Source organism: Myotis myotis, unplaced genomic scaffold (assembly GCF_014108235.1).
Source record: "Myotis myotis isolate mMyoMyo1 unplaced genomic scaffold, mMyoMyo1.p scaffold_m19_p_18, whole genome shotgun sequence".
Lineage (NCBI taxonomy): Eukaryota > Metazoa > Chordata > Mammalia > Chiroptera > Vespertilionidae > Myotis > Myotis myotis.
In genome coordinates, this window is record NW_023416322.1 from 33809908 (window position 1) to 33828693 (window position 18786).

The 18786-nt window shown below is 51.5% G+C and overlaps 1 protein-coding gene across 7 annotated transcripts in view; it reads right to left on the bottom strand.

The window, feature by feature from the left end:
• Positions 1 to 17069, bottom strand: part of PTGFRN (prostaglandin F2 receptor inhibitor) — a 51825-nt gene extending 34756 nt beyond the window's left edge. For 4 of the 7 annotated variants that reach the window (XM_036342669.1, XM_036342666.1, XM_036342665.1 and 1 more), the window contains exon 1: positions 16281 to 16542. In XM_036342669.1, coding sequence (XP_036198562.1) covers positions 16281 to 16527 — 247 coding nt within the window. In that variant the 5' untranslated portion in view covers positions 16528 to 16542. Of the gene's footprint in view, positions 1 to 13858; positions 13986 to 16280; positions 16544 to 16757 lie in introns of those variants that run through there. The other 3 variants (XM_036342668.1, XM_036342667.1, XM_036342670.1) reach the window with 3 other exon arrangements.
• Positions 17070 to 18786: the final 1717 nt, after the last annotated feature.

Sequence of the window (18786 nt, forward strand, 5' to 3'; positions counted from 1 at the left end):
GATAATATACAGAGTCTCTATCATTTTTCAGGATTCAACCATAATGTGCCAGACATTCCAAACAACAGGATCAGATGACAGGAAACAAAAGAGAAGAAAACAGATGATAGAAACAGACCCAGAAATCCAGACACTGGTGTTCTCAGACATAGACTTTAACTCCAATTAGTTTGCTAAAGAAAAAGACAAGAGGATTTCACCTCTTAACTAAAATCTATTGAAATTCTAGAACTAAAAACATAGATATAATATCTGAAATTAAGAGCTAGATAAATGAGATTTGCTAGCAGGTTAGGTGAGGTAGGAAAGAAGTCAGTATAACTTATCCAAACTGAAGCCCAGGGTGTAAAAAAAGGATGAAAATACAGAAAAGAATCCAAGAGACATATGGGAGACAGTAAAAAAAGCTCAGACATGTGTAACAGAGTCCCAGGAGGAGAAAGAATGTGGTGGGATTAGGCCAGCCGTGGGCAAACTACGGCCCGCGGGCCGGATCCGGCCCGTTTGAAATGAATAAAACTATTGAAAAAAAAGACCGTACCCTTTTATGTAATGATGTTTACTTTGAATTTATATTCACACAAACACTCCATCCATGCTTTTGTTCCGGCCCTCCGGTCCAGTTTAAGAACCCATTGTGGCCCTCGAGTCAAAAAGTTTGCCCACCCCTGGATTAGGCAGAGCTCATTTTTGAAGACATAATGGTTAAGAGGTTTCTTAAACCAACAATAGACAGCATACCACAGATTCAAGAAGTGCGATGCACCTCCCTGGCTGGTGTGGCTCAGTTGGTTAGAACATTGTACCGTACTCCAAAAGGTGGCGGATTCCATCGCTGGTTGTGGTGCGTGCAGAAGGTAACCAATGATGTTTTCCGCTCTCTCTCTCTCTCTCTCTCTCTCTCTCTCTCTCTCTCTCTCTTTCTCTCTCTCAATGTCAATTAAAAAAAAAGTGCTATGTATCAAAAGCAGAATAGACACAAAGAAAACCACACCTAGCACATCATGGTAAACTGCTGACAGGCAGAGAAGGGAGCAACAGCACACTGACAGCTGACTTTCAATAGAAAAGATGCTCCTAAGACCATGGAATGACATCTTTAAAGTGATGAAAGAAAACAGCCAACCTCAAGTTCTACACAGAAAACATCCCTTAAAAAAAAGTAATATAAATATGCTTTCCACCAACTTTCAACAAGGGGAAGAGAATTAATAAAAAGAAATACTATAAAAATAACAAAAAAATACTAAAGGTGGGTCTTCAAATAGAAAGAAAGGCAGTAGAGTAGACAGGCATAAAGAGCAGAAGAAAGGAGGAGTATGTGGGCAAGTCTACTGATTACTGATGCTATGCTACAACACCAGTAATGTCTTCTGAAACGTAAAATATACGCACAATTAAAATATGTGACATCAACAGCACGAAAAGTGAGGGAAAGAGTGGAATACATAGGGCCACCAGTAGACACTAAAAAGTCCACAAAGCATGTTCTAATCCCTAGAATAACGATGAAAATGAAAGAATGGATAACAAACTAATAGAGGGCAGAGGGGGATGATTAAAAAAAAACACCAAAAACTTGGTTAATCAAAGAATCCATTTCGGCTAAAAATCACTTAAGCATTTCTGAAGTACTTATTTTGTCATGTGTTCACTTTGACACATCATCAAATATCTCTCAACAATAAGACTGGAATAATAACATACTGCATCTTCCTTACATGCCATGTACCGAGGTGGCAACTATTCATAATTCATCGTGATAAATCCCCATAACGGGACCATAAGGTTGGTCCTAGGATGCCACCTCTAACATAGAACCGAGGAAACGGAGGGCTGAAACGGAGACTCGGGGAAGTTAATCAACTTGCTGAAGGTCATAACAGCTTTTAAGTGGGGAGCCTACCCCGGGCTTATCTGGCCTGTCTACACACTGCACGGTCAAGGCCTTCAACTGTGCTGCTGACAGTAGCCCCGCCTGCTCTGAGGAGGAAGGAGAAAGCTTGAAATTCCCTATAAAATGTTTCAAATTCTCCAAGGGCAATGGAACCAAATCGGCAGCAGAGTAACAGAAATGAGTTACTAAGAGAAGAAGTATATAGTCTCAAGATGAAGTAGGTAGATGAAAGAAACAGAGAAATGGGACTGTTAAAAATACCTTCCGCCCTGACCGGTTTGGCTCAGTGGATAGAGTGTCAGCCTGCGGACTGAAGGGTCCCAGGTTCGATTCCAGTCAAGGGCATGTACCTGGGTTGCGGGCATATCCCCAGTGGGGGGTGTGCAGGAGGCAGCTGATCGATGTTCCTCTCTCATCGATGTTTCTAACTCTCTATCCCTCTCCCTTCCTCGCTGTAAAAAATCAATAAAATATATTTTTTTAAAAATACCTTCCAGGTTAATTTTTTTTTTTCTCCCTGAGATACTACCTTCATTATTTTAAGCGAGACGAACTCTAACATCTCACACTTTCATACTCAAAAAAGGTAACGGGGAACTTTCTTCCAAAGCCGTGTAGGGGGGCTCCTGGCAGCTCAGGGCTCTGACTCTCCGGCGGTACCAATAATTGATAATCAAGAGGCCACTGTTTCCAGATGCCTACCTTTGAAGTGCTCGGGAAGATAATGAAACGCCTCCGACTTTCTCCAGCCACGGAGAATGGATGGGGGCAGGCCAGAAAAGTCAGGCACGTTTTCCAAGGTAACCTATTCCTGCAACCTTTCCTTCAATGAGCGGGATGGGCAACCGTGAGGCATCATTAAGAGAGACGAGCTAATAAAGGCTAAACTGAATTTATCTACCCTCTCCCACCCCCTCATGATATCCATGGGAAATCAATTTTATTTCTTGGGTTATCACCCACATGATTCTAAATCAAGACCTGCAGCGTCCAGGCCAAGGATTTTTGCAACGGCTCAAATTTTACCGTCTCGCTGAGCTGCCTAGAAGCAAACAGCCTGACTTTCCAATCTGAGCCATTCGGAAATATTGGCAGTTTTGAATCCAGGGGTCCAGGCAGAGCTGAAATACTGACACGAAAGAGCTTATGGTATTTCGGTTTGCTTTATAAAAGGACACCTGAGTCCCCTTGCCTGAAACCTTACCGGGACTTTAAGAGAGACCGGAGCCTATGGGTTTCCACAGGGAGCTCCCAGTCCTCCGCGAGCTAGAACTGAACACAGAGGTCAAGCTCCCAGTCCGCTGCGAGCTAGAAGTGAACAGAGAGGCCAAACTTGTAAAGCTTTATGGAGCCTTTCTTGGCGTATCTGACTCAACTAATGAAAAAACCTTTGTCTCTTCCCGTCTGCCACCGAGAGGCCCTGCAGGGAGGGACTGTGCCAGCTTCATCTAGACAGTCCCTAAGTGATGAACATGCAGTAGTGTGTGCACCAAACAAGTCACGGCCAGCAGAGAATGCGCAGTGAAGTCACATATGGCAGGACTTCAAAATCCCATCTGAACGCAAATAGGTTCTACTAGAGCAGGTCTTATAATCGTTTTTTGTTTTTTTAAGGTTCAGCTAAGACCTCCCGGACATACACTAGACAAATATAATGTTACTCATTCAACAAACAATATTGAGCAAGCGGCCCCTGTGCCAGATGACGCCCGAGAGAGGCAAGTCAGCCCCTGCATCTTCCTTTGAGGGACTCATGTGTGATGTGCTGAGGGTCAGAGGTGCACTTAGAAACTGTGATATAAGGAAGGATATAAGTCACCAAAGAGAGACAAGAGCCAGTGGCATGGAATTCAAAGTGAGGGTGTGTCCACCCAAAAAGGTTAGTGAAAAGCTGCATGCACTGTCAGCATTTGAATTGGGCCTTTGGCTGGTGGGGGCGGGGCGAGGAGGTCGGACAGGCTGTATTTCTTGCCCGTGTTCTTTCCTTGGCTGAAACAAATAACCCAGCCCGTCTCTGCCCAGCAAAAAAACTAGTCCAGAATGTTCTCCTGTTCTCTAAGCTTTCTACTTAGTCCAGACTTAATGCGCTCACGCGCATCCACCTTGCAGAAGCCATTCCTGATCCTCCCCCAGGCTCAGTCCCAGCGCAGGTGGAGTTCAGAATGTGCCCGCTGAGGGTCAATGGGCACGGCTGCCAGGGTCACCCGGGCATGTTTGGCTTCCTTGCTGGACTGTGAGCCCCTTGAAGGGGCAGAGGGCTGGTTCCCTGCTCATCATCAGGTTCCCAGCCCAGCGACGTGCCTGGTGACGTCATGACTGCACGAGCTTCTGCAAACTGGGATTTCAGAGCCAGAATTGATCTCTGGACCATCACCTAGGTGGGTTACAACTGGAGTCATTAGTCTCATTTATATCAGAAATGGTTCCTCGTCAATGAATTTTCAAAGCTCTTTGCTAAGCTCACCACAGAAAGTGAAGAGCGTGTGGTAAGAGAAACACACATCCGTCCAGAGAGCAGGTCTCAGTACCCCAAAAGTGATGCAACCTCAGTGTCCCAAACCCCAAATTTCACCCCGTCAGTTTTATTTCACTCTTCTTTGGGGCTTGAGAAGCCAATGAGCGGGGTGCTGTGGATCTTACAAAAGGTTCCCAATCCAGACAGGCCACTAAAGCCCAAGAATGGACGTACAGGTAGAGAGGAGACACGGGTAGTGATACAAATAGGTATAGAGCAGTGGTTCTCAACCTTCCTAATGCCGCGACCCGTTAATACAGTTCTTCATGTGGTGGTGACCCTCAATTTCATTGTTACAAATTGAACATAATTAAAGCATAGTGATTAATCACAAAAGCAATATGTAATTATATATGTTTTCCGATGGTCTTAGGCGACCCCTCTGAAAGGGTCATTCGACCCCCAAAGGGGTCGCGACCCACAGGTTGAGAACCACTGGTATAGAAGGTTATATCAGTCATCCTACCTTGTCTGCAAGAGCACCTCTGTCTACACTAGTCCAGAATGTTCTCCTGCCTGTTTTCTAAGCTTTCAGCACTTTTCCCCCTAACAATCCGTGGACACTTCTGCAATGTCACTGCTCTTCCTGTGTAAGTCACACTCCACATCTAGTCCAGCATCTACAAGAGTGGAGGGGCTGTCCTCGTGGGCCCAGAGCTCTGGGATAACTTCCGACACGGTGCTGAGAATAACCAGTGGTTATGAATGAGGCAGCCGGCGGCCCATGTGCCGGCTGCAGCATCACTGCCCCTTCCCTTGATGTGGCCAGAGCGGGCTGGTGCTACAAAGGTGAGGACCAGCAGGAGGGCTGCGGTCCCGACAAACTGAGCCACGAGGCCCTGGACGCACAGGCTGTTCCGGAGAACATCTGCTCCTCCTCCCCATGAACCACAGAGTGAGTCCCAGAGGGAGCGGTACCAGCGGGGATGGGAGGTTGTGTCACCCGCACAAAGCGAGGAAGGGGTGGAGGGAGAGGAGAGACAATGAGGAGAAGCCATGAGTCGTTTGTCTTTCCCAGGAGCTGCCGAGGAAGAACAGCAGACTTCATTCTCTCCTACCCGACCCCACAAATACACGCCTTAGAAAGGAAGTCACCAGCAATCCTTTCGGAAATACTAATAACAAAACCGTAAGCACACCTTCCGAAGATAGTAAGGACACATCCTAACCTCTGCCCCCTTTATGACTTAAGGTCCACGATTCTATATACAGACTTCATATATGTCACATATTGTATCCTAGTATATTACAGATGTAGAAGTACACGAGACAAATTAACATAGAAATGAATCTCATTCCAAGACTTGAATTCCTAGGCATCGAGATAAAAGCAGACATGGTCCTGCTGTCAGGGTGCTTACCCCCGGGGCTAGGAAGACCAGCACTCATCCTAACAGTCAGAGCATTCTAGTCCACGGCTGTGCGCTGAAGGCACGCGGCTCAGTGAGCCCACGGCAAAGGAACTGGCACAGGCTGGCCCGTGCCACGGGCAGCGGCACCCGGCTCAGAACGGGTCCCCCTGTCTCCCGGAAGTGAAGCTTGAGTTCCCAATGGAAATCGTTCCAAAATGAATCAAAAACAAAAGAGGGGCAACTCGGGCATAGATTATCCAGTCGTTTCCAAGGACACGGAATGGGGGGCACTTGGGAAAACTTCAAGGAGTCGTCAAATTTGACTGTGTGCTCCACACTTGTGTGCTGTTTTTTAAATATATTTGCATTGATTTCAGAGAGAAAGAAAGAGGGAGAGAGAGATAGAAACATCAATGATGAGAGAGAATCACTGATCGGCTGCCTCCTGCACACCCCATCCTGGGGATGGAGTCCGCATCCCGGGCATGTGGCCTGACTGGGAATTGAACTGTGACCTCCTGGTTCATAGGTCAGTGCTCAACCACTGAGCCACGCCAGTCGGGCTCCACACCTCTTTGTTTTGAGGTCCAAATGCCTTCAGTGACCACACTGGGCAGAACAGCAAGCTTGCCGCATCATGCTGTTTTCTTAGGACCAAGCTCCCATCCTGCTTCGAGGTTAACTCCCTTAGGCCTTGGGTTCCTGAGGGGACAACTGGGCAGTAAGTAATATACCACCTTGAGGTGCGGGCGCAGGGGTACCCTCCCCGGTTACTTACGAGCCAGGAAAGACATAAGCTTTCGGGACTCATCCTGTTGTTTCAGATGAAACTTGTTTGTGGGATAAATTGTTATTAATGTAGGACTCTGAGGAATAGACCACATGATTGTATAGAGCTTGTTTCCATAGAAAACCCATCTAAAATCCCCCATTCTTCCTCTAAAACTTACCCGTGCCTCTTACCAGGTGATAGTCCTTAGAAGAAATGCTCTGATAAACTACCGAAGGGGAATATCAGTAATTGTTTTATGAGCCATTTTCCTTGTAAGAAACAACCAAAAATAGGATTATGGCCTGACGCATCACCTGAATTTAGCAGGCGAGCTTCCTGTGAGCCCCGGCAGACCTCAGCAGCCTCGCCAGTGCGCGTGAGCTCTTAGCTGCTCTGCGGGCGCTGACGACCCCTTGCAGGGTGACTGCTCACCCTCTTCCTCTCCGCCAGCCTCCGTCCTCGGAGTTCAATGCATCCCCGGAGTCGCTCTCACTGTTCCAGCTAATCCCCAAATGGGACACTGATCTACTCCTACCTACCACCGGTCATTTTCGTACCCGAAATGCTTTTCCTGCTCCCGGCTCAAACCACTTCCCAGTCCCACCTGCTCCATGAAGGCCTTCCTTCCTGTCAGCCCAGGCCTCCGTTTCATCCCCATAATTCCGACAGCCCCATATGCACAGCTCCCTAAAAACGCATCCGCCTGGATGCGAAACAAGCACCAGCCACCCATCCTGCTGTTCGGTGTACCTGGGTCGGCTTCCACGTTGGCCTCCATTTCCTAATTCCTTTGCCGTCTCCCACAGTGTCGGGACCGTGGCAAAGGCTCCCTAAATGCTGCTCAAGTACTAAAAACTAAGACCACCAGGAAAAGGAGGACTGTCGTGGACTGCGGCCTCGGGTAACAGCGGGGCATCCGTTTGTGCCTTTGAGCAACATGACTCAGCGCCCAGCCTGTGCCCGGCGCTGGGCCAGGCGCTGTGCTTGGTCTTCACTTGGAACTGGTTGTATGGATTTGTCCGTCAAAGATGATGGACTATAATGCCTTCTAATAAATAAGAAAACACTGGACGTGCCAGGCTTCGGAAAATGGAAAAATGAATAGCCATGCCAAAAGCCGTTTGGTTTTTAACTCCTCTCTGCAGCATAAGCAAAGCAGCGGCACCTGCACAGACACCAAACCAGCTAGTCTCTGGTGCCCAGGACATGCCGGAGGGGCAGAGCCCTCACAAAGCACCGGCCACCCCTGCACCCCCAGAATGGCCAAAGGCAGCGAGCCACGCCAAACACAGCCGGAGAGGGTTCCTAAGAAGCCGCGAGAATATCTGCATCCGCCATGAGCGAGAGAACGGGACTGGGTCAGGAGACTGGCTGCACCTCGAAGTAGGCGGGTGTGCTGGCGACTGGGTTTGCAAGCACAGGTTCCCAGCAGAATGGAGGCCTTCCAGGTGGGATCCTTTTAGCTGTCATTGCCTCCGACACCATTGTGAACCTTCCCCGTTCAGACTCAGGGATAAAAAGGAAGAAAGGCCCCAAACACCGGGAGCACGTTTCTTAGCCGATTAAGACTATTGGTGGGAGACGTCTGCTTCCAACTCCCCTGCCCTTGAGTATGCATTTGGACACACCGAGGCTATCTGTCTTCTCGCCCTCGACTGGGGGGTATTCGGAAAAGGAGAGCCACTCTGGCCAGTTTTCTCAGTGGTTAGAGCATCAACCCACAGACTCAAGGGTCGAGGGTTTGATTCCAGTCAAGGGCACGTACCTCGGTTGCAGGCTCGATCCCCTGCCCCAGTCAGGGTGCATGCGGGAGGCAACCAATCGATGTGTCTCTCTCACATCAATGTTTCTCTCTCTGTGTCTCTTCCACTCTCTTTAAAAATCTATGATGAAAAATTTCCTCGGGTGAGGATTAACAAAACAAAAAAAAGGAGAGCCTGTCGGGCATCAAGGTCTGCCAGGCTCTTCCCTGGACGCCAGGACCACGTGTGGAAGAAAACACAGTCCCGCTCCTAAGGCTGGGCTCGGTTACTCACCCCCAGCTTACTCACGGCTGATGTCCTCAACGAAACTTGCCCCAAAGTCAGTAATAAGAAACAGTCTGTCTCCTAGAAACGCCTTGCTGGTTCTATCGTTTCCTTGACCTTTCCCAGAAGTCCGCCTGCAAGCGCAGTCCGCCTGGTGGTGGGGACGCCTCCGTAGCCTAGAGAACCCTGGGGGTGGGGAGAGCTGCCATCTCCCAGCACAGGGACGGGGCTGGAAGGAGGAAGCAGCTGCTGATCCTGACAGAATGACAAACAGTTCCCAGAGCCCTCCGAGGCCCCCGCCACCCGGTGGTAGAGAGGTGCCAGGCAGGTGAGAGAGAAGGAGCACAGGCTGCAGACGGGAGAGAGGCTGGGGAAGATGGGCCAGGAGCCAGGGCTGGACCCAGCAGCCCATATGGCCCCACAGCAGGGGTCAGCGTGGACTTAAAGAGTTCCGGGGACGGAAGGGGACCTTCGGGGTCGGCTGCTGGTCCAGCCCCTGACGTTCCAGAGGCTGAGAGCTATTTTTCAATGCGTCCAAGGTCACAAAACTAGTGAGTGAAAGATCCAGGGCCAGAATCCAAGCCTCCTGTTCCAGAATACGAGGAAACAAATGTTCTCACATTGTGGCTAATTGTATCAATTCCTTTCTAGGTTTGCAAACATATGTTTGACTCTGAATAGCTAGACTAATGAAGAGATGGAGCAGGGTGCTGCGGTTATGAGCTCAGATCTGGAACCCGCCAAGTGGGTTTAAATCCCAGCAGCTCTGCCGCTGACTGTGTGACCTTGAGCCGATTCCTTCACCTCTCTGTGACTCAGTTTCCTCATCTATCAAATGGGGTAATAGTACCTCGTGGGGTTTTGAAACCTACTAAGTGAGTTAATATATGGAGCGTCCATTGCCTGGCGTAACGGAAGTGCTATGTAAAAGGTAGGAAGGAATTTCTTAGGGAGGTTGGTTCCTCCTCAGCACACCTCTCCCCCAACCCCCCCCCCCCCCCCCCCCCCCCCCGCTCATCTTAGCCACACCTTTTCCCTACAATACCTGGGACTGATGCTTCTAAAAAGTCACACCACCGTCTCCTCCCCCAAGAGCCTGGATGCAGAAGTTACTTCTTCTGGTCCTCACCGCCTACCTTCCTGGCCCACCCACTCCCTTGTGCCTCTGAATATGCTTTTTCACCCTCATCAATGCCCCCTGGCCCCTCAAACCGTCTGCCATGTATCAGCCCTTCCAGCCTCACTCACCTGCCTCTCCCACCTGAACTCCTTGGAGACGAGTCTCCATGAGGCAGCTCCCTACAGATTCCTGCATCCTTCATCCTCCCCGCTTCATGGCATGGAGAGACCACACCATGTGATCCCGGGCTGCCAAACTTGGTGGGATCAAGTCAGGGAACCAGGCTGGCTGCCTCCACTACAGACTTAAGCCGACCCATCCTCATGGCTAACTAAATGGCTCCACCTTCCCACGGAGCCCACCCACACTCCTCTCGCTCTGACTCTGAGCATGGCCTTGGCCTCACACTTCGCCCAGGAAGACCAGGCCACCAAATACTCTTGTGTGTCAAGCAGTCATCCAGACCAGGGCACCTCAAACGTTAGCAATCAGTTGAATCCCCCGGGGGATCTGCTTACAATCTCTCACTTCCCTCCTCTTCAGTCGCCAAATCCAAGGCTACTCTTTGCCTTTCTCTCTCTGATTTTATAGCGGCATGTGACCAACCCTTCTTTAACAAGTCTACTCACACTCATCCCTGCTTGGCCTCTACCGCATGCACTCCTGGTTCTTCTGCCACCCTCTGGCCACTCCTCCCAGAGCTCTTCCTTCCATTTCCTGTTCCCCAGCAGGCATTCCCAAGAACTTGACCTTGACCCTCACCTCCGTCATCACATTCTGGCAACAACACCGACCACAGGTCTGGTGCATCCTGCCCCACCTTGGAGGGCAGATCTGAGTCAGCTCTGTCCACGGCAGAATCCCCGGCACTCGGGACGACGCCTGGCCAGGGTTAGTGAACACTCTCAGTATTAACGGAGTGAATAAATGGCCGTTCTCCAGGTCACCGAGCTTCTCAACATCCATCCTCAAACAGCTCATATCTCAAAGCCAGGTTGGGGCTAAGGGCTGTGATTCGTCAGGTAAAAGATGTAACTGCCAACCTCCATCAGATCACAGCACACACAGGAAGTGATCACATCTGTATGGCTCTTGGGGTAACCACAGTGTCTGGTTTAGGGGCAGCTCTGACCTGTCAGCTCTGGGGGCTAAGGGCACCGGTAGCGTGACACAAATACAACCCACCTGAAACCCTTGCAGGTCCTTACCACCGCACAAAGGCCGGGAAGTCCTGGCCCAATCCAGCTCTGACTAAAAACGAGGAAGAGCCATGATCAGGATTTTCTTGGCTTGGTGTCCCTTGTAGCACCTGGGAAGTAACCCGTCTCTCTGCACACTGCCTCTATTTTATTAGGATTCAAAGGTAGCACCCATTCCGAAATGTGCCCTGAACCCTTAAGCATGGTGCTAAGCCAGACTCCTCCTAGACCCGCCAGAGGGGATGGTACTCCATCCCCTGAATTATATGAGTGATGCAAACACTTTCACATTCCAGCTGCTTAGAAAGGTGCGAGGCAGGACGCAATTAAGGTCCCAGCGCATCGTATTTAAACTTGAATCATGCTGCTTAGCGACTCCATAATCTCGCACCAACACTCGGGGAGCATTGTGGCGAAATCAGCATTCGAAGAATGCAGACGTGTACACCGTGTCATTATCTCTCGTCTACGCACCGGTCCAGGGCGACTGGGTCGAATCCCGTGGCTTCCCAAAGACTACAGTTGGTGTGGGGGGAAATCTTCCAAGATCTTAAAAAACCACCGCTGTGCCAAATGCAGCACTTGGCCTTTTCCAGAAGATAAATTACGGAGGATTTTTGCCAGTTCAAGTTATTTTCCCAAAGCAGAGCGTCAAATGGCCTTGCAATCCTGCCTTTAAGAAACCAATGCAATTAAACAGCAGAGCCATAAAATGCCCTGACAGCTCCCCCCACCCCAACTTCGCTTGATAAAGTGAGATGCAGTCACACACTGACAGACGAGTGCACACCTTATTTCACTGCCAGACTCGGCGCCGATATGAAAACCTACATTCGATCTCCGGGGTTAAAATCCGCTCAGCACTCCGTCACTACAACAGAATAGCCATATACACGCGGACCAGCCCGACTGCCCTGTAAGGAATGAACACTGACACCCAGAGTTCCTATTCAGCAGGCTAATAAGAATAATTACAGCCAGGGCAGGCATTCATCAGCTTGGCAGATACAGGAATTCTGTTAACAAGGCTGAAATGAGTGCCAAGGAATCTCTGAAGGCCACAGCACTTCAAAGACGGCCAGGCGGGATGAATGCACGGGAGCTCCTCCTGCCAGGCTTCCTGCTTCGGCGCTTTCTGGAGAAAGCTGCATTTCGGTCCCTGTCCGCGGAGAAGGTGTGGGGACCTGCCATGGGGTTGCAGGAATTGTGTCTGGGCTGCGCTCACCCCAGACCCTGTTATTTTTAACCACACGTTTGCTTTCAAACACCACTATCACCCCTTTTCCCCTAAACTAACCTCAAGAAGTATACAGCATCAGGTGATGGGGCCCATAAGCCAACTTCTCCTTAGCAGAGTCAGAATGGAGTCCCGGAATGACTCCGGACAAGTGCCTTCGCTTCTCTGGGCACCAGTTTCCTCACCTGGAATACGGAGGAAATAACGGTACCTCCCTCCAAGTGTTGTTGCGAGGATTAAATAAGAAAATAATATGTAAGAGCCTGATGCTTGTCTGCATGCACTAGGTCAGTAGCTGCTATTTTCACTCTGTGCCTGTATAGGTGCAGAGCCCTGTACAGAAGCTCTGAGAAAGAACAAGCAGAATATTCACTACATGGACACAGGTACCGTACACAGGAGTGCTATGCCTGGGCAGTGGGAGGGTGGGTGCTTTTTTTATCTTATATCTTTTATAACTGACACAGAGACTGCTCGCTGTTCTCCCAAATCTGTTCTTCTTGTCTTCCATAGTAGCTGGCACATGGCTGCCAGGCGACTCTGCATGTGCCAGCTTCCCTTGCAGCTACTGAATTCCATGGAACGGAATGTGTGCAGAAATGATGGGTGCCACACTTCCAAGCTTGGCCGTGAGGCCTCCATGGACTCCTCCATGCCCTTTTCCCCTTTAAGGGGCTGGAAAGACGGTGATGACAACCAAAGGAACCTTAGAAACTACCGTTGCCCTACCTGGTTTGGCTCAGTGGATAGAGCATCAGCCTGCGGACTAAAGGGTCCCAGGCTGATTCCGGCCAAGGGCACATGCCCGAATTGAGGGCTCAATCCCCAGTAGGGCACGTGCAGGAGGCAGCCAATCAATGATTCTCTCTCATCATGGATGTTCCTATCTCTCTATCCCTCTCCTTTCCTCTCTGAAATCAATAAAAATATTCTTTAAAAAAAAGAAACTATGGGTTGAAGACCATGAACTGCCATCAGCCTGGTAGCCAGAATGGCTGTGTGGAGAAGGGATCCAACCCAACCTTTTTATCTGAAACATCCCCTCGGGCCTGCTAAGAAAGACACTTCTACTGTCTGAAGTTCTGTGCTTTGAGTCTACTTGTGAGAGCAACCTGGCCTGCCTAGTTAATGCCCTTCTATGTTATGTGAATTTTAAAATGTAGATGCAATGCTTTTGTCATTTAAAAACTACTTCAGTGGATTTGCAAATGTTTTTTAAAAGACAAATTAAAAACATATTACCTTCCCTCCACAACCTCCATACCTTCCCTGCTCTAATTCATGCTGCATACTAGAGAAGACTTACCCTCCTCAATCAGATTGCCATGTCCTGTGAACTTTCAATGGCTACCCATTACCCACAGATAAAAGGATATATACATGTACCCAGAGCCACGGTATATCAAATACCTACTATGTGCCAGGCGCCCTATTAGTAACAGGGATACAATAGTGAATAAGACAAGACCAGCATGGTCCCTGCCCACAAGGGGTATAATCAGAGTGGGGATTGCAGCCAGGCACAGAGAACTGTGTACAGTGAGCTAAACAGGAGGGAAGATGGCAGCACTCACAGGGCCAACAAACCCACCCCGCATGGTCCAGACTTCTCAGCACAGCACAAGAAGCCCTCAGCACCCACCCCATCCCAGCTTTCCAGCTTGCTCTCCCATTATATCCCCTCCTCCCCCTCCAGTTACACGGACCTTCCTTCCAGCCATCCCTGAAGAGCCACGCACCTTCACTCGTCCACACATGGTATGCCTTTCCCCAGAGCCTGGAATGCTCTTCCATCCTTTCTTTCAAAATTCTTATTGTCCTCAAGGCTCAGCTCCAACACCACCTCTTTAGCAAAATCAACTCCAATCCCACGTCAAAGGAATCATCTCTTCCTTGCTTCCGACCAGCACTTGGTTTCTATGTAGGTATTTCCTTCTGTCCTGTAGCTGGCTGTTTTAGTACCCGTCCACCCCCCCCCCACCCCCCCCACCCCCGATCACTCAATGAGGCATCTGTCCGGACACTTACGGACTCTAATGGACCTTCGAGAAATGCTGTATTGAATGGATAACCAAGATGGGTCAGACACAGGGACCAGGAGGGAAAACTTGCTCCATGAAGCTGTGTGGATGCTGATGTGATGGTTAAGTTCGTTAGGGAAGCTTCATGGAGGAAGCTGAGTTTTAGGAGGAAAAGGAAAAACACAGGCCAGAGTAGAGAAGCAGGAGGGGCATTCCAAGGCCAAGGGAAACGACAGAGCCAGAAGGCTCACGGATAGACCACGTCAAGGATAGCAAACAGGTTCCTTAGGATGAAGTGTGCGAATCAGAGAGAAGACCAGGGGGGGGGGGGTGAACACAAAGGGAAGCAAATCCTTGTAAGAAAGTCAGAAAGAACCTACATGCAAAGGATGGGCCTCCCTAAACTCATCCTTTAGGAAAATAATGAACTTAGAAGGGAAGCTGGAGGGAAAAGCCAACCCAGCCAATGGTGTGGAGAAGCGCCAGGACCTGGGCTACCAGAGTAGCTGTACAAGCAGGGGCGACAGGACGGAGCTGGAGGGCGCGATGTGGGCAAAGCCACAGAACTGAGGGTCGGTGAGAACGTGGAGGTCAAAGAAAGCGACAGCAAGGTTATGCCCGGGTTGCAATACAAGAGGAAAGATGATCTTGCTTATCAACATATTAAGTTTCAGGAATCAGGATATTTTGCTCGAGTGGTACAACAGGGAAGGCATCCCAGAGGTCAGCCGGAAGCCAACCGAGGGAGAGTGTGGGGGGCAGAGTTATCAGGTTCAAGTTTGGGGAAGTTTTAGGAGAGAAGGCACTGGCTGGTGATACCACATTCCCTGTGTGTGGTTAATGAGAGATGCCCAGGCAGGGCAGGAGACATTGGTATACAACCAAGACTTCCCCAAGCTGTGCTCTCCCCACTTCTAGTCTCTCTTTGGCCCGACTTCTTTTCAGTTACTCAAGGGCATTTTTTTTCAAGCTCCTACCAGACCCCAACACCTTCATTGGTATACAGGCTGTGGTGTGACCTGTACAACTCTAGGGGGAGTCATTCTCACACAGACTATAAAGTGCACGCAACTTCTAGAGTTGAGCAGTGCACAGTCTGTGCAACCATTGGCCACCAGCAGTGTACCACACCCGTACAGCTTACATGGGTCAGAGAGTGAAAGTGGAAGAATAGAAACTCTAGGATCCCAGACCATAAAAGACATGCCACAAAATAAGTGAGCGATCTGGAAGCTTTCTATACACAGTGGCAGCCAACGCGAGGAGGCTGGGTCAGCTCTCTTTGGGAGTGAGTTCCAGAAGACCCTCTCCAAGGCGAAGGAAGAAAACATGGCAGCTAGAAAGGCTGGCCCCCCAGGAGCGGGAGTCACGGGTGTGGGGCCGTGTGAGCCCTGAGGCCAGCAGGCCGGGAGTGGCTGTGCAAGGCCTCCACTGGGACCCTCCGACCATAAGTGCAGAGCAGTCATTTAGCGCGTGCACAGCTGGGGCCCGGCTGGGACAGACACCACAGGCAGCACTCTGCAAGATTCTGACCGCTCTGCCTTCTCAAGGGGCTTGGAAGGAAACCCGTGGTCAGGTCTCGGGATTCATTCTGTTCTGGTTGACACAGACCCAAAGGATCCAAGAATATCCCGGCATTTCAGGGTCAGCCCTGGGTACCATGGTGAGCGGGTAATAAGCAGATGTACCTCCGTGGTGGGTAACCACATGGTTATGGCAACGTAACCATTTCGGATAACCAGGCGTATCTACGTGAAGATGGTGTCTGTGTGCATAGAATAAAAGGAAAACAGAGAGGAAAAAAAACACCCACCCAAAATTCCTTGGGTGGGGTGAGGGTGCCGGCCAAATTACCAAGAGGCGCCGAGGTTCGGGGAGGGTGGAAGGCAGGAGGCAGTGAAGGGAGCAAAAGTAACAGGTAGGAAAAGTTGGCCAAGCCACGGCTGCTAGGTCTTTGTGTGTGAATATGGAGGTAGGCAGCTTCCAGAATAAAAGAAAAGCCTGAGGCAGACGCTCTCCCACGGAGAACAGGACGGAAGGGCTCGCACACCCATTTTCACGGCAGCGCCCTGGGCCACCCAGTGACCTTCGTAGAAGGAAGTTGGTGGGTTCTCCCGCTTCCCTCGAAAGGCAACTCAACCTGGGTTTGCATGTGAGGAGCGGGTGAGCCGGGCTCGGAGATGGCGGGGCAGATCAAAGGCGCATATTTCCGCTCCGGGGCTGGGGATCCCGGCCGGGGACCGCAGGCACCTTCCGGCCCGGGAGTTCAAGGTGAGTCGGGCTCCCGGCGGCCAACAGGTAGGGAGGGCCGGGGGCAGCCGGTCACGGGCCACTCCCCGCGCACGTGTGGGGGGCGAGGCTCGGCCTAGCGGAGCGGGGATTGACATCCCGCGCGTGGCCGGGGCGGATTCGCGCCTGGCTCCGGGGGCCCCGCGCGCTTCCCCGCCGGGCAGCGCCGCCCGCCTATCCCGTCGGGTCTCCCGAGAGCGGCCCCGGCACCCTCGGGGCCCCAGGCCGCGCGCCCCAGCCGCGCCCCGATGAGCCCCCCTCCCCACCCCCGCCCTGGGGCCCGCAGGTCCCCCCGCGCCCCGCCGAGCCAAGCCCCGCGCGCACTCACCCAGCCACAGGAGCGCCAGCAGCAGCGGCCTGGGCGCCGGGCGCCCCATGCTCGCCCGGCGGGAGCGTCTCTCCGCCGCCGCCTCCTTCCCCGCCGCCTCTCCTCCTCCTCCAGCTCCGGCTGCTCCAGAGTCAGCGCTCCTCCGCCTGGGCCGCGCGCCTGCTCCGCTCCCCGCGCCAGCCGCGCACTCCCAGCGCCGGGCGTGCGTGCGCCCCTCGCGCCCGCCCCCCGCCCACCTTCCTCCGCCTCCTGCGGCCCGCGGGCACCGGGAGCCGGGAGCCGGGCGCCTGGCCGCCCCGCCGCGCCGAGCCTGCTGCCCTGGCCGCTTCCCGAAAGCAAAAGGGAAGAACCGCAGCGCCCGCCCGCGCCTCCCATCGGGCGCTTTGCCAGCAACAAACACAAACTTTCCCAAGCCCCTCCCCGCGCCAGGTAACGGAGGGAGCGCGGGCCGCCCGCTTAAAGGGGAGGCGGCGGCGGAGCCCACCCGGCCCTCCTCTCGGGCCCCCGCCCACGACAAACTTTCCTCCGACCTTTAAAAGTTGGCGGGGCAAAGTCTGGTCTGGAAATCCCATCACTTGAGCGCCTTTCCGGGACGCCCTGCGTCCCGCCACCGTGGACGCTTGTCTGCTGTCCCTTCGGCTAACTGCGCGCACGTTCACCCGCCGGGCCCAAGCTGAGTGCCCCACCAATGAGCAGATGGGCCCCTGCTAAAAATTATTCAGGGAGGACCACGGAGATGGGAGGACTTGAAAGGCCCTGGATCCGACCTCTGCATGGGACCCAGGCCTTACGTGTTCAGGTGACTTGCCCGGGGATTCGCAGCGAAGTGGCAAGGCCGGACCCCAGATCTCAGGCCTCTGCTCCTGCCCTGTGGCTGGGTGGGCCTCGCCTTCCCTAGCCCACCCTCTTCCATCTCCGGGTGCCCATAGTGCTGATTAGAACACTTGCCACGAATACACCTATTACAAAACCAAACCAAAAAAGAAAACACCCATGTGATTAATAGCTACAGTACTTGTAGGGAATGTACTCGTGAGGCTACATTTAGTGCTCTAAGTAGAAGGGACTGGTTGCCAATAAAGACACTTTTCCCCCCCACAATAGGGTTTTGTGCTTTTGATTTGAATACAAAAGGCCCAGTATGGGGGGAGGGGATTAGTGTCCATTGTTTAAAACTTCACAAAGATGATTCAAACCATATTGGAAGCAGCCCTGGTGCCCCCTGTCCCCCCAAACCACAGCCTCTCATTAATATATGCAAAACAAATCACATATGTTAGTGGGGAAAATTGCTTTTCCTCTGATGCATCATTATTTCCACTAACAAATGTGTGACCAGCCAGGTATCAACCCTTCTGAAAGAGACCCTTACAAATCCAACAATTAAAAACTCACAGCAATGAGAATGTACTAAACGCCACCGGACTGTACACCTAAAAATGGTTAAAATGATATGTTATCTATGTTCTAACATCAATTTAAAATTTTTTAATTCATTCTTGCCACCAAGCCTTTCTTCATGCTGTTCACTCATCCTGCCATTCTTTTCCCACTTCCCATCCCATGGAATCCTCTAGAATTTCTCTGGGAATGTTACGGGAAAGGGGACAGGGCCCTGAGCAGGTCTGCCTCTGGCTGGCCTGCCGTGTGTGGGTTCTTCGCTTTGTGCAGGAAAGATTTCACAACACGAGTCCAGGTGATTTGGAGAGTACGTGTACTAAAGCTGGGGCAGTGAGACAAAGGGCTTGGGAGCGAAGAAGCGACAGGAAAGAGACGGGGCGTGGCTGCCGAGGCCCCTAGAATCCATGGGAGAAAAGTGAGCCGAGGCGGAGCTGCCGCCAGCTCCCGGGAGAGTCCGAGAAGGAGACAGATTCGGGGTTTAGCCCAGGACGAGCTGCTGCTGCCCTTTGCTCCCCTGGTTGCAAGTATTTTGGGGTCCTTAGAGTTTAGAAGATGCAGGCCTGTGGGGGAAGAAGGGGGGAGGGAAAGATGCAGGCATGCTTCCAGGAAAGGGAACACTCATTGGGTT